This window comes from Copidosoma floridanum, unplaced genomic scaffold, assembly GCF_036245765.1.
Source record: "Copidosoma floridanum isolate Cflo_tuat_1 unplaced genomic scaffold, Cflo_Japanese_pri ptg000030l, whole genome shotgun sequence".
In the NCBI taxonomy this organism is placed as follows: Eukaryota; Metazoa; Arthropoda; class Insecta; order Hymenoptera; family Encyrtidae; genus Copidosoma; species Copidosoma floridanum.
Genome location: NW_028321907.1, coordinates 13,129,808 through 13,145,241, shown reverse-complemented (window position 1 = coordinate 13,145,241; position 15,434 = coordinate 13,129,808). Strand labels below are relative to the sequence as shown.

Here is a 15,434-nt window from a genome sequence, read left to right as displayed (position 1 = left end):
ATTAAATGGCTCTAGGGCTAAGCTGCCTAAAGCTCTCTTTCAGAATTTCAGAAGCAATTTTTGGCCAAAAAAATCACTACCGCTAGATGGCGCTGATCCAAATGATTATTACTACTTGTAGTAGAGCCATTTGATCAATTATAAACCAGCCGCAACTAATATAGTAAATACAAAATAAAAAGATAACATTGTTTGTGCTACTTGCGGCAAGTTTGCAGTGTATGTTTTACACCAATATCGACCTCCCTTATATTTACACTTTCGGGTAATAGATATATTGTAAACTTGCCGCAAACAGCACAAACATCGTTAATTATTTATTTTGTATCTATTTCAATAGTTGCGGCTGGTTTATAAGTGATTGAACGGCTCTAGGGCTAAGCTGCCTAAAGCTCTCCATCAGAATTTCAGAAGCAATTTTTGGCAAAAAAATCACTACCGCTAGATGGCGCTGATCCAAATGATCACTACAATACTTACACTAGAGCCATTTAATCATTTATAAACCAGCCGCAACTGATTTGATAAATACAAAATAAAAAGTGAACATTGTTTGCACTATTGGCGGCAAGTTTACAATTTATCTATTACCTGAAAGTGTAAATATAAGGGAGGTCGATATTGGTGTAAAACATACTTTGCAAACTTGCCGCAAGTAGCACAAACAATGTTATCTTTTTATTTTGTATTTACTATATTAGTTGCGGCTGGTTTATAATTGATCAAATGGCTCTACTACAAGTAGTAATAATCATTTGGATCAGCGCCATCTAGCGGTCGTGATTTTTTTGGCCAAAAATTGCTTCTGAAATTCTGAAAGAGAGCTTTAGGCAGCTTAGCCCTAGAGCCATTTAATTACTTATAAACCAGCCGCAACTAATTTGATAAATACAAAATAAAAAGTTAACGTTGTTTGCACTGTTTGCGTCAAGTTTACAATTCATCTATTACCCAAAAGTATAAATATATATGAGGTTGATATTTGTATAAAACATACACTGCAAACTTGCCGCAAGTAGCACAATTATCTTTAACTATTTATTTTGTATCTACGAAATTAGTTGCGGCTGGTTTATAATTCATCAAATGGCTCTACTACAAGTAGTAATAATCATTTGGATCAGCGCCATCTAGCGGTCGTGATTTTTTTGGCCAAAAATTGCTTCTGAAATTCTGATGGAGAGCTTTAGGCAGCTTAGCCCTAGAGCCATTTAGTCACTTATAAACCAGCCGCAACTCTTAAAATAGATACAAAATAAATAATTAACGATGTTTGTGCTACTTGCGGCAAGTTTGCAGTGTATGTTTTATACGAATATTAACCTCCTATATATGTATACTTTCGAGTAATAGATAAATTGTAAACTTGCCGCAAACAGCACAGAAAATGTTGAATTTTCATTTTGTATCTGTCAAATAAGTTGCGGCTGGTTTATAATTGACAACATGGCTCTAGAGCCTAAAATATCTAAAGCTTTCCTTCAGAATTTTAGGGCCACTTTTTAGTTTAGAAATCTGAAACGCTAAAACCAGCCGCAACTAGTTGTGTAGATAGAAAATAAAAAGTTGACATTGGCTGTGCTGTTTACGGCAAGTTTACAAATAATCTTTTGCCTGAAAATCGACCTCCTATAAGAATATTAATACTTTTGTATGAATAATAATTTATCAATTGCATTGTAAAATTACGTGTGAAATGAAGAGTTAAAAGTAAAGTTTGAAATTATGTCATTGTTTACTGTCATTGAACATTTCGCATGTGTGCAATAAATTGATACAGGATTATACAGATACCTATTATTTTGCTGGGTGAGAAAGACGGATATTTGGTTTTGTTAGCATATTCCAGCGGTAATAATGCATATTTGGAATCTATGTTATATATTTATACAGCTCAAAATGTTTAAATATTAATCATGTGTGCCTATATTTACCAGCTTATTTGTATAAATTGAACTTTATACAAAAACTCATGATACAATCATTGATTGTCTCAATCATTATTCTAAACGTTAGTGAAAAAGGCGGTTAAGGACGTATACTTAGCCTGCGGACTATGGGTGTATTCCGCAAATGCTGCCAGCAGTTAAGTTACGTAGGTCGTGGTAACGCCGCATGGTCGGGTAGCGCTAGCGTCAACCTGTACTAACTGTCGGTGGGTTCCGCATGTCAACAAACTTTGATATTTTTTACTGTTTTCGCTCCCATGCCATCTGATATTTCGGAGTTTGTTGACATGCGGAACCCACCGACAGTTAGTACAGGTTGACGCTAGCGCTACCCGACCATGCGGCGTTACCACGACCTACGTAACTCAACTGCTGGCAGCATTTGCGGAATACACCCTTCTATAGTTGCTCGTCTGCTTCCTCCTGTAGCAGACGCCACGACTGATGGACTGACGGCAGAGAGGCAGAGGAGGATAGAGGAGACGACAACAGCAAGGTTTTGCATCCAGGGGACGTCAGTGCGCGTGCAGCTGCAGCCCCAAGACGTTGAAGATGGCTGCGCTAATACCGAAAACATCGCTCCAAATAGCGAGTAAGTAGCTATAATGTGTGACCTCGTACATCTGACATCCCTTAAACAGGTATCACAACTTACTCCACGTCCCAACACTTTTTTCATCTCACTGTACACACGCACATAATATCACGTACCATCGGCATTCGCGCGTCTCTCACTGCTCTTGTGCCCTCTCACCACGTAAACACACACTTAATTATTTATTATGTAAGTGTCAATCAACACCAAACAACTGCCTCCCAACTGTCGCTTTCTTCCAACTTAACATCGTCAAATCACAACAGAGAGACAGAGCGTGGCGGTAACGAGCGTAGCCGTGCAGTCTTCGTGCAACTACTCGCAGAAGCCCCATATCCTCAAGAACCCGAATCTGTCAAATCTGAAACGAGGTACCGGCGGTCGCAGCTCCTTCAACGGCATCGTCTGCACCATCTTCGGTGCCTCGGGTTTCATTGGCAAACATGTGGTCGGACGACTTGGGAGGATCGGAACTCAGGTGCGCAAGTACCTACGTCGGACTTATCTACATTACTTGTTAATCCTAACTCCTTGGACCGACAGAAACGGTGTGCTCTTGTTTGTAGATGATTATCCCGTACAGGGGCGATCATTATGATGTGGCTAGACTCAAGGTGTGCGGTGATCTGGGCCAAGTGCTGTTTCATCCGTTTGATCTGAGGGACGAGGAGTCGATTGTCAAGTGCATCAAGTACTCCAACGTTGTGATCAATCTTATCGGGCGCGATTACGAGACCAAAAACTTCAAGTATGGAGACGTCCATGTGGATGGAGCTGCCAGGATCGCCAGGCTTTGCAAGGAGAATGGCGTCGATAGGCTCATTCACGTTTCCTGCTTGAATGCCACCGCTGAACCTAAGGTAAGACCGTTTGTTTTTTTGGTTGTTGCATTACTCAATAATTTTACTTATTTTCCAGCCAATTCTCTTGCCTCGAGGCTCCCAATTCTTCAAATCAAAGTGGGAAGGTGAATGGGCTGTCAAAAAAGAGTATCCAGAAGCAACGATCATCAGACCTTCGGATGTTTATGGCACTGAGGATCGCTTTATTGGTGTATATGGAAACAGATGGAGGCAACATTTTAGGTTGGCTAACAGCAATCATGCCAATATCAAAATTTTTTGTTTGTTTTGAATAATACGTTTATCCTGCAGAGGAATTCCATTGCTGAATAAAGGAGAGACTGTGGAAAAACAACCTATTTGGGTTGGTGATGTAGCTGCTGGTATTGTAGCAGCTATAAAAGATCACAAAAGTGCTGGCAGAACTTACCAATTCGTGGGGTACGTAGTTTATTATATTTAAATGTTTGTCGTGTATGAATTAAACATCAACTTTTTCGTAATATTTACTCTTTTTTTTTTAGACCAAAACGTTACAGACTATCGGACATTATGGATTACCTGCACGAACTTTTGAGAAGAGAATGTGCAGATTATGGATATCGTAGGATTGAATTAAAGTATGCACCGCTTTTCATGCTTAAAGTTAAGCTCACCGAAGCTTTAAGTCCTGCTTACCCATTAGGTTACTTGCACATGGAGGGATTAGAAAAAGTAAATTGTCTGAATTTATTTCTTTTCAAAGATATTCGCACCATTAGAATAATATTTTAACAATTATTAACCTTTAACAGGAACATACCTGTGACAACGTAGTCAAAGGTGTACCAAAGCTCGAAGATCTTGGAATCGAACCATTACCCCTCAATGAGCAATTCAGATGGGAGGCGGTTCCTTTCCGCTTCGATGGCTCTTACGAATACGAACACAATGAATTTGGCGATATACAATTTCCTGAACCAATTGCTTAACTTTTCAAATTTAGCATTGTGATAAATATGTCAAGATTACAAAAAGAAGACAACGTGTTCATTGATGAACACCTTAGCATCCAAAAGTTAAATTCTGTATCTTATTGTTGTTAATGATCACTGGTTTAAACATTAAAATGCAGACAAAATGTATTAGAAACTCATTTTTGTAAATAATAAAAATCGATATTATATTATTATTTAGAATGAAAAGAGGTAGTACATGGTCATTGTGAAAAAAATGTAATTTCCAAATTACAGTTGTAATAACGAAATCTCTCGCTCTCTATTTTTTTATTTCAGCTTATTTATTTTTTGTTTTTCTTGTTGAACATTTTAGAACCACAATAACTTACATGATGGAAGGATTAATTTATTACACGGTATTTTTCAATCACTATCAATAAAAAATACAAGCTAGGTGTTGGTCCTTGGTTTTTTATGCTGACCGAATGCCAAGCAAAGTCTTATCAGTAGTATGTCAAGCAAGCATTAAAAATAAAATCCGCAAATTCGTTTGACGAAGCAATTGTTCATTTTTTTATTTTTTACAGTCTATCAATGTGTAATGTTTCACATAAATCATCAGTTCGAACGTAAGAAAAAATGTTTCAAAAAATTACAATATTTTTGTCATTATATATTCCTCGATGTATTCAGCGACATGGGTAAATTGGACATAAAAAAGCTTCTTTCATAATTTTTCATAACTTTGCATAAGAGCAAAAACTACAAAAATTGACACTCGTTAATAGATTGTTCACTTATATTTATACTTTCAGTATTTACTTTCATTTTCGTAGGCTTAATGCATTAACTTTAAACGGTTCGACTCATCCTCCAGTAGCTTAAGGAATACATTTCGGCACAACCCTCGACGAGAGTGGAATCCAAAGATTAGTATTTCAAAGCTCATTGATTCAAACAATACATTATTTGCTATTTTTTGTTACTAATTCACCAACACAAATTTAATACTCATATAATTAGACTGATGAATAAATACATCTGGTTTACATAGTAAATAATTATTTTAGTCGGTAACGGCGCGGCATAATTTATCATAAGCTTTCCTCCAATTATTACAAATATATAAAATCGAAGCTGTAAAACAACGATTCTCGATTCCCACTCTCGAATTCTTAATATTATTAATAATCAAACAAAATAGTATTTCCGTCGAGCCCTAAAAAATAACTGAAGATTTTCAACGACAATAAATTGTGCGGTTGTCATTGCAGTTGGGTGGTTTTTTTTGTTGTTAAACATCATGTCTTCAATTTACAGAATTTTCAAGGACTCGAAGACAGAGTATGCATTTAGCATTGTTTATTACACATATTTCATAACAAATTTCACAAAACGACGCAGCGGTACAAAATACTATGTATAGACCAAACTTTTGAAAAATATGGTAAACTATAGTCATTTTGGAGGATCAATGTTATATAATGCTCGTAAGTATAACAGTTCAATTATATTAATATATATTTTTTTTCATTCAATACTAATACTCCTTGTGTATATTTACTTTAACTTTTTTTTTTTTTTTTTTTTTTAAATTAATGTGAGTGTAGAATGAGATAGTGCGAGCGATGTGTGTATAATATAATTATGCATCTGTAGGCCAACTCGTGTAGTATTTTATTAATTTTTCCGTCCTTTTTAAAAAATTTTTTCACTAAAAGTTACTACGTAGCGCGTACACACGTTCGTTTCAAAGATTAAAAAGTGAAAAAGCATCAGCCCGTGATATTTCGGCATTTACCTTATTTTTTATCTTCGATATGGTACAGAAAATTCATCACCACTTGCTTTAGCATAAGTATTAATCTTGTAATACACAGTTTTTATTTATTAATTTTTTTTCAAAAGATTCAATTTTACTTTTTGTACAAAATATATAAATGTTGTTAATACAGGGCACAAACAAAAAAAAACTATTTGTTGATACACACCTAAAATCTTTAGTCAAAAATAATAAACATTACAGAATATACCCAACAATATGATTTATGGAGGCTTTCAACATTTATTAAAGATACTTCATTGTCAAAATTAAAGTAAGACGGTACAACATACGGTTTACTTTCAATGCGTTTGAATAACTTGGCACATTTTTATTTATCGACACATGCAAGTGTTTCCAAAGTATACAAGTGAAATTACAGCGTAAAGGTTTTTTTTTTTTTTTTTACCTTTTATCCGAAGCTCATTTATAGTAAGCGTAGTCGATGTACCGAGTACAAGTATATACGCATCGTCATAACTTTATTCTTTTTTTTAATATAATAATTTAGTTTTCTCGGTTTCATGACTCGAGTGTAGAATACTAACATTAGATTAGATTAAAGATATACATATAATCACTCATCGAGAGATTACCTCCGCTAATGGGACCGTTTTTCTTTACCCTGATGGTGTTTTTTAAAATAACACTTTCATTCTTTTCGGTACTTTCATTCTTGTGTTTCTATGGGCTTAATAAACACGAGCTCCTTGGACCTCGTATTCAACTTATATGGTAAGCTAAAACAAAATGTTTTCATGCTTAACTCATTTTCGTTTCGAGAATCAAGCCCATTTCATCATCAATGTAAATATCAACAAATACAATACTGATGAATCTGTCCAGAGATCGATGATTCATCGATGAGAAAATATCAAAGTTGGCATCGGGAAAACACATCAATCGATCGATAAATGTCTCGAAATCCTACTCGTTACCGTTATGAATTAAAACAATGTATACATACATATATATCAAAAACCCAAACAGCAATGCATGGAAAAATAGAATTGAATTAATTCGCGTGATACATACACAGTAGGTATAACATACATCGATATTCGGTATCAATTTCAAACTTTGAACGCTTCGCTTGAGTTTCAGCGGTAAACACAACCTCGGTAATATAGAATTACATTGAATCTATATATGTATATTCTCGGTGGAATCGAAATAATGAAGTTCCTCTTGCTAAGTAATAACTTGCTCCCGCAGATGCACTGTACCAATTTACGATGGAGCCATACATTCGAGCCACTGTCGAAGATGAAAGGCAAATAAACGGTATTTGTTTACCTCTTTGCTCGCGAGCACTCGACGACCGAAAAGAGAGAACGAGGGCATTGAAACCGATCGAGTTTTCGCACAACCTTGGAGTTTATGCAACGAAAAAAAAAAAAAAAAAAAAAAAAAAAAAAAAAAAATCAAGTAGAACTATAGCACCTCACGCCAGCACCAGGAGCCTCGAGGCGTAAACAAAGCCGAGGCTGAGAAGGCTGAGCGCGCTGGAGCCAACGCTGACGCCGGAGCCGTAGTTGTCCTTGGTGAGCCTGTCGTGGCAGCTGGCTATGGAGTCGAGGTCGACGCTGCTCATGGGCCTACCGTTGAACTCGGGCGCGTTCGATATGCAGTAGTTCCTGCGGCGAAACTCGTTGGCCGACCCGTTGACAAAGTCGCTGTCGAGGACCTACACGTTTATCAAAATACAACATTTTTCATGCTTGTATGGAAATTATTGCGAGGACTATGTCGGGTGTCGTTAAAATTCTGAAGAAGAATATTTTATGGTCGAATTTAATTTTTATCATATTTCGAGATAAAACTACCGGTGGTCCTGCCTTCGTTTACTCTCGCCTTTTTTTCTTTTTCTTTTTTTTTTTTTTTTTTTCAAACATGTTTCCGACAGTTAAATATAGACAGCATCATGAACTACTTTAATGATTTGTGTGCGTTGCTCAGATTTTTTTAATTTTAAACATGCATATGTGTACAGCCATCTGATAAAATTATGCAAAAAATTTAAACGGCAATTAAAAAAAGCATTGTACTATTTTTTTAAGAAAATTTTAAGCTGTCGAAAAAAAATTTTTGGTGTGCAGGCAAAACCTTGGACTACTCTATCGTTTCATACCAAATGGAAACGTAAATATTGAGAAACGTTCAAAAATTAGAGCAATAATGAATTATTTATTCTTCTGTAGCAAATAAAATTGTTATTTTCATTTTTGTTTTAGTCCACAACATAACTTAATATTTCGCTCTGAATGGCAATATAAATCAGTCTGATGGATTTTTTACCATCATTGAACAAAAAGAACAGTTTGAAATGGATTTTTACCATGTTTAAAACTTTGGATGAAAAAAAAACGTTCTCATGTCCCTTATTTTTCAACTGTGTTTTTTGATAACACTGCATTTTTTTCAACTTTTCCACGTATGCACATAAATAATCAATGTCACGGTATGTTTATTTTTTTCGTACTCACCAGGTGGATCTGACAGTCGCAGGGAAAGTGATTGCCCTCGACGTAGAGGTTCGACACGTGGAAGGCCACGTCATCGGGACGCGGGGCGCGCAGAACGTGGTTCTTTTGGAAGCGAAGGATGGATACCGAGTAGTTGGCGTTCAGGTGGAACTCCTCGATTGCGTCGATTTTACTGCTTATTATGTTCAGGGAGCCAACCTGGTCGAGACCCACGAACGAGTCCTTGCGGATGATCCGCAGATCGCTCGTCTGGATCATTATTTTGAGCACGTGTCTGTCGACCATATATTTATACAGTCGTTCATGGCTCAAACGAGTTTTATTCATTTATTTATTAATTTTACAATGAATAATTTATGGTACGGATCGTAAAACGTATTAATACATCAGTTTCTTCCTAAAAAACTTGACGAATCTTCAACCTCATGTACCCAAAAGAGGGATTATTACTAAAACATTCACCGTATGGATTTTAAATTCAAAGTAAGCCAAAATGTACGGAAAAAATGAATGAAAAAAAAAAAAAAAAAAAAAAAAAAAAATCGCGTAACCTAATTATTTTACCTATTGAAATTTTTTGACGATTAAGTACTGGCACGTGCAAAAAGAAAATCGATTCGTCGTTTGAGTTTGCTGTCACTTGGTACATCAGAGCAAATTACAGAGCCCATAGCCTTTGACTCGCGACACGAGGATGGGAGATAAAGTCCGGCTTACAAAGTTTTTCGTTTAATCAATACGCACGCGCACACACAAACCCCGGAGAGCTTTCGCTCATCCATCCCTATACCACGTGCGCTCCCTTTCCCTGTGGCGTGCAGACGCCAATGGGCGGTCGCTATCGGAGCTTACCCAAACAACCTTTAGCGTTGTATACGTCTATTAACTCCCGCCAATGTTGGTGCTGCCGCGAGCCAAAAGCCGCGAAAGCGACAATATACAAAGACACGGCAACTTTGCGACGAGCAAGCATCGGAAGGCAATTATAAAGTTTCTCGCGTTTTAGCGCGCTCACGGCGCACTGTGTCCTCAATACTCGCGCTTGTGTGGTTTTTTTTTTTTTTTTTTAACTCCAACTTACCTGTATGTACTTTTCTTGATTAAAACTGATGCATTTAGTTTTAACGACAGAACGATTGTTCGAGCTGAATTAAAAGTCGGTCATAATTTAATATCGCGAGTTCGAGATTCAATGTTATACCTATGTGCCAATGGTACGCACAACAAAAACCACGACGGAGCAATTAAAACTAACGACGTCAAAAGTTTTCAATGTAAGCGCAAGTGTCGTGACGTGTATGGTATACAATAGCGGATGGAGCGTCCGAGTCTTGGTTTTAATGATTCTCAGAGCGGAGTTGGGAGGGGAAAAAAAATCGCCGTTGCATTTGAAAAAAAAAAAAAAAAAAAAAAAAAAAAAAGGCAACTCACTTGAGGCCGCGGAAGGTGTTGGCCTTGAGCCCGTCCTTGAGGTCCATGTAGGGCATCTTGAGGAGCCCGACGTACTCGAAGCCGTTGAAGGCGTCGGGCTCGATGTCGGCGATGCCCCCGGGCAGGACAAGGTTCTCGACGTACGTCAGCCCCGAGAAGGCGTTGCTCTGTATGACGACGAGGGGGTTGTGGGTGAGCATGATGAACTGGATCTGGGAGCTGCCGGCGAATGCTTTGCCGGCGATGTAGGCTATCCTGTTGTGGGCGAGGAGTATGGTCGTGACGTTCTGGAGGGCGGCGAACGAGAACTCGCCAATGTGGGCGAGGGGCGTGTGCTGGATCGAGAGGACCTTGAGCTTGCTCAGGCCGTTGAAGGCGAAGGGCTTGATGGCGCTTATGTTGTTGTGGTCGAGCTCGAGCTTGTGCAACGAGCGTAGGTGGGCGAACATGTTCTTGCGTATCTCGTGGAAATCGTTCTTCGACAGGGTCAGCTCCTCGACGTTGTGCGGCAGCTTACTCGGGATGTCGGTGAAGCCACCTGTGTTGCACAGGATCTGGCGCGAGAGAAATTTTCGCTTTTTATATATATATACAGAGTATTTATATTTATTTGTCATTTGTTTGAGATGTTGGCACTTGGCAGGTGTCTGTAAAACGCCGTGTAGAGTTTTCACTCGATTTCACCGACAAAAAAAGAAACGTACTCCGATTTGTTCGCAAAAAAGGGGCCATTCCAGTTGACCGTCCAAATCGAGATAGCCTCGTTTTTTCCTTAGGGAACTCGGATGAAAACTTTTTCGCGAATTTTCGTTTGCTCCTTTTTTTATCGCTTTATTTTTACATGCTTGTTTTTCTACACCAACGTGTCGATACAAAGCTTTTAGTAAACAGCGATATTTATTAGTCATCAATCATACACGAATCCCTTAAATTCGTACAATTCATAGCAAGATGATAATTTATTCACGAACTCACGTCGACGTACATCAACAAAAAAAGTAACAAATAATAAATCCAGAAGATCGATTCTCAGAAATTGAATTTTCATTTTTTTTTATCTGGTACAAATAAATCGGTTTTTTTGATGAGTGATCGAGTATCCAACCAAAGTACCCGCCCTCAAACAATATCCCCAGTGAGATTTACAAAAAAAAAAAAAAAAAAAAAAGAATCATCGTTCGCACAGAGAAAACACTCAGAGCCTCGCGCAAAAGAGTGTATCTTTTCCACGGAAGGGAAGAAAACTTGTACGGCAGAGAACAATAAAGTAGTAACAACAACAACAACGTTTTAGCAAACCAATACTCTTCGCGAACGTACATCCTCCCCCTTCCACTTGGCGTATGCGTGTACGTGTGTGCACAGCGTAACACGTTCCTTCCCCCCCCCTGGTCCTTTCGTATATATAGGGGTAAGTATACACTCACTGAATTTGAAAGCGATTGCTCGGGCAGGTAGCGGGCACTAGTTCCAAAGTCCCCGACAGTTTGAAAACTATACGGATTTGAGGGGAAACAAGTTTCAAGTTAATGTTGTCGCGAACTCCATACACACACACACATACCCCATCTTGCCTCAAACGCGGGCCACTCCATCCTCCCCCTATCTTCGGCCATACCATAACTTTAACTCTCTTCCTCGGCTCATGCTCTCGCACTCAATTATGGAATTCGAAATTTTCTTCCTCCCTTTACAGTTACCTCTCTATCTTTGGGTGTAAGCGTATACGTTAGATTCTCATCGTAAAGTACCGCTCTGTATCCCTTCCTTTTTGGGTGCTTATACCTACATTTATAGCAAGAGCATATATAATGTATATTTAAGTGCGATCTCGTACAAGAGGCTCCGTCGTTATATGTACCTATACCTACTGTACTCTACCGAAATCGTTTATTCGCTACTTAAAATTAATAATCGATACCGACTACTGTATACGTATGGGTAAGGGGTGGGGAAGGAAGGGTCTGTCGGTGAGTCGGGGTTAATTGATTTTATTGGGAGAGCGAGAGAAGGTGGATGGCTCGATAATCCGATAACAGGAAGATTTGTGGTCTCCGCGGGCCGATCGCAGACGCCACCCTCTCGCTCGTTCGGCTTTTAATTATTGATCATCACAGGTGGGTATAAATGTATACACCGACGCGTGTTAGCTTGCACTCGCGTTTAATTGAATATCGAGCACCGGCTGCCGGTGTTGCTGCAAGTACTCATTCTCGCGCTATAGAATTTACTCGCGAAAGCCGTGAGTGATGAATTACCCTGAATTACCCCGGTTTAGCCGCTGTCGTGCATTCATATACCCTCGGGGGGAGGAAGAAAAACTTTCTCAGCCCCGCGCCCCTAATGCTTTTGTTGTTGTTGTTGTTGTTTGTTTTGGGTAATTCTTTCGCGTGGAGAGTAAACTGAGCTCTCCCCTGGAATGATTGGACGGCTGGAGTGGGTATAGTAGTTTTTTTTCTTCTCTCATCCCTTTTGTTTTTCATTCTCTTGCCAGCAGATTGATTTTACGCGTTAATTTGCGTTGATGTTTCTTTCCTCGTTTTTTTTTTTTTTTTTTTTTTTTCTTTTCAGGCTGTATAAAAACCAGCAATTTGTAAAAAGAGGCGAATATAACGTTTGATTGGGATTTAAAACCCTTACATTTGCAAATAAAAGAAAAAAATATATGGATATAAAAGAAAACGAGTACCATTCGTTTTCAAAAACGAATCCAAGTAACATCAATAAAATACATTTCAATGCTCCCTGGCAAAGGTAATGCTCTGTAATGCATATTCGCGGAGGTATACAGAAAAAAAAAAAATAATAATAAATAAATAAAAACTAAAATCGTACTCGTTGATTCATGGTTATGGCTTCTCAAAGATCCGAGTGCAGAGAGAGCGAGCAAAGTCCAAACGCGCGCACTACTTATTTGCCCAGAGCTGCGATTCAAAAAACATTTCTCCCTCAAGCATTCGCTCTTTGATTCACTACATTTTTGCACCGCGGAACCACAAATTCGAATCAACTCACGCCTCAAATGTTTGGTAATAATTACCCCCATCGAGCAAATTAATGGTCTTAAAAAAAAAAAAAATAAATAAAATTACCTCAATTACGCGTTAAGCACGAACCGTTATATAACGTGCAGGTTCTCTATCATTTATTCAAAGCTCTCAATCGACACCGTTGCGTTTGATGCACGCGTTAATTCCACGGCACACAGGCTCCATTTACTCGTCCCGCGAGCGCTTCTTTTATTGGCAGTACTAACCGGCAAGCGTTCGCCAATAAAAAACACAGGCGTATGTATAGACGATGCCGAGAGCTCCTCGCCCCGCGCGGTTCTGTTGCGAATATATACGTATACTTATATGTAAGCACATACGGTTGGCGCCTCTCTCTCTCTCTCTTTCTTTTTCGTCGTGAGTGGAAATAACGTACACACACAGTCGCGCTCGCAAGATAAAATGTATATTCACGCGCGAGCCAACGGTGCGATTATAGTTTGCGAACCGACTTTGATTGGCTGCGGAGGGAGACGGAGGGAGAAAGAGGATCGGCGAGTGTGGGCCCGTTCGCCTCTTGGTGGGGACCGGCTGGCTGTATATATATAAATATATACTCTCCACAATATAAGTATAACATTTATACACGTCACGTCGCGTGCTCGCGACAAGATGGGCGTTAGCGATTCGCTGTTGGATGGATATTTAATGTGCGATTGTAGCGCATAATAACTGCAGCTGATCTTTTTTTTTTTTTTTTTTTTTTTTCAATCAAATCGGCTATTTTTCGCCTCATCTGTTTACGTATGGTGCCTGCAGATCTTACAGCAACGTGAAAATAATGAAAGCAGGAAGTTTGTAGGGAGAGCGTATATAACATGTGTCCCAGGTGGTTTCAAGGACCGTAAGGTCTTGCTATATATAACATTTTTTTCTATTAATTTTATTTTGTTACGGCAGAGTATAGGGTCGAATAATCTTGAATACAACGCGCTTGCAGGGTATATATAACAGCGTATGGCATTGTTTACACGCCAACTGAAGTGTTTGCATGATTTTATGGAGTAAGAAACGGTGACAAATAATTTGTTTAACCAACGCTGAATTTATGATGCAAGTAAAATAGTAAAATAAAAATACCCAATAACGTGAAAATACGTTGCATTGGTAATTTTCAAATACCATAATATGTAAATCAAGAGGCCATTTGAGCCGAATGAAGGACAATATTATCGTAAGATTACTTTTTTTAAAAGAGGCAAAGAAAATCCGTATCGAGAAACATCGCGATAGAGAGTGTCTTCTTACTCAAATTCGAGGAGCTTTTCCAAGGGAGCTTAACGATCGGTTTAATGAGCTCCCTTCGGCCGCTCGCCTGATATTTCTCATCCAAGCACCTACTCCGAGTAATGTATATTTTTTCATTTTTTTCTTCTCCCCCCCCCCTTTTAGTGAAAAAGTCAATTAGTCCGTTGCAGGCACCCAAGTAATAATCATTTGTTCGGGACCCCGAGTCCCTTTTATATTATTATGTTCGTTCCTTCGGTGCAGCAGTCTAAAAACTCCCGCGAAAATTCCAGCACAGCGCAGTGGGTGTACGCAAAGCTCAGTTTTACCGTGACCCGAACTTTTGCACGAATTATTTAAGGATCCAGGAGAGTCGAGACAAATAAGTAAAAGGCGCACCGAGTAAAGTCTCGGGATGGTAGTTTTCCCTGCGCACTGCAAAAACGACGATTAGCATGGTACACCCGCGTCATTCAAATTCACCTACTGTACAAAGAGAGAGAGAGAGTGGAATTGTGAATATGTACATGATATACGTCACCTGCGTCTTGGAGAGACACATGCACCTCTGTATGCACCAGTCCGGTGTCGAGGAGGCAGCTTTTGTGGCGTCCGTGGCGATGGGACTTCCCAACGCGGCGACGGCGGCGTCCAACGGCCGCGGTAAACTTGCCAGCAGAGCCAACCATGGTAGTGAGTAACGAAGCCAGATCTGCATTTTCGGGTCAACGTTTGAACACACGTACCTCACATTGTTAAATAATTATATATATACCTCATGCAAGTGTACATGGTACAGGGAGGTGTAAGTCTGCGTAAGGAATAATGTTAACCCTACTGATTGGGCGTTCGTTCGGGACTTATGTGTACATATTCCCGTAGATGTACGCGTGGCTTGACGAACCTGCGAATCTCGAGCGCAGGAGTTTCACGCTATCCATATATAAGTGACCTCTTTCTAATTAATCGTTGGACATGTATAACAGTGAGGTTGAAGTTTCAAAGGTATTTCCAAGGCTATAAATGTACCCCCCCCCCCTCGTGCAGACGCGGACACGGAAGGGATATGAGAAATTCACGACGGAAACGACACG

The 15,434-nt window shown here is 39.1% G+C and overlaps 2 protein-coding genes across 2 annotated transcripts; one reads left to right on the top strand and one right to left on the bottom strand.

Annotated features, from left to right (window-relative positions):
- The first annotated feature begins 2,365 nt into the window (after window positions 1–2,365).
- Window positions 2,366–4,632, top strand: ND-39 (NADH:ubiquinone oxidoreductase subunit 39). The gene is made up of 7 exons (XM_014362275.2): window positions 2,366–2,541; window positions 2,811–3,022; window positions 3,111–3,404; window positions 3,463–3,629; window positions 3,699–3,827; window positions 3,911–4,100; window positions 4,181–4,632. Exons 1-7 carry the CDS (start codon window positions 2,502–2,504, stop codon window positions 4,355–4,357), a joined length of 1,209 nt encoding a protein of 402 aa, XP_014217761.2. The 5' UTR covers window positions 2,366–2,501; the 3' UTR covers window positions 4,358–4,632.
- Window positions 4,633–7,567: 2,935 nt separating this feature from the next.
- On the bottom strand, window positions 7,568–15,058 carry LOC106643846 (uncharacterized). Its single transcript, XM_014359132.2, has 4 exons — window positions 14,882–15,058; window positions 10,064–10,617; window positions 8,633–8,906; window positions 7,568–7,833 (listed from the first exon to the last, which is right to left on the bottom strand). Exons 1-4 carry the CDS (start codon window positions 15,056–15,058, stop codon window positions 7,591–7,593), a joined length of 1,248 nt encoding a protein of 415 aa, XP_014214618.2. The 3' UTR covers window positions 7,568–7,590.
- Window positions 15,059–15,434: the final 376 nt, after the last annotated feature.

Coding starts and splice junctions, on each gene's coding strand:
- ND-39 (XM_014362275.2), top strand. CDS start 2,502: ATGGCTGCGCTAATACCGAAAACATCGCTCCAAATAGCGA. Junction 3,828..3,910: donor AGAACTTACCAATTCGTGGG/GTACGTAGTTTA, acceptor TTTTTTTTTTAG/ACCAAAACGTTACAGACTAT. Junction 4,101..4,180: donor ACATGGAGGGATTAGAAAAA/GTAAATTGTCTG, acceptor AACCTTTAACAG/GAACATACCTGTGACAACGT.
- LOC106643846 (XM_014359132.2), bottom strand. CDS start 15,058: ATGCAGATCTGGCTTCGTTACTCACTACCATGGTTGGCTCTGCTGGCA. Junction 8,907..10,063: donor AACACCTTCCGCGGCCTCAA/GTGAGTTGCCTT, acceptor TATGGTCGACAG/ACACGTGCTCAAAATAATGA. Junction 7,834..8,632: donor GCGACTGTCAGATCCACCTG/GTGAGTACGAAA, acceptor ATAAACGTGTAG/GTCCTCGACAGCGACTTTGT.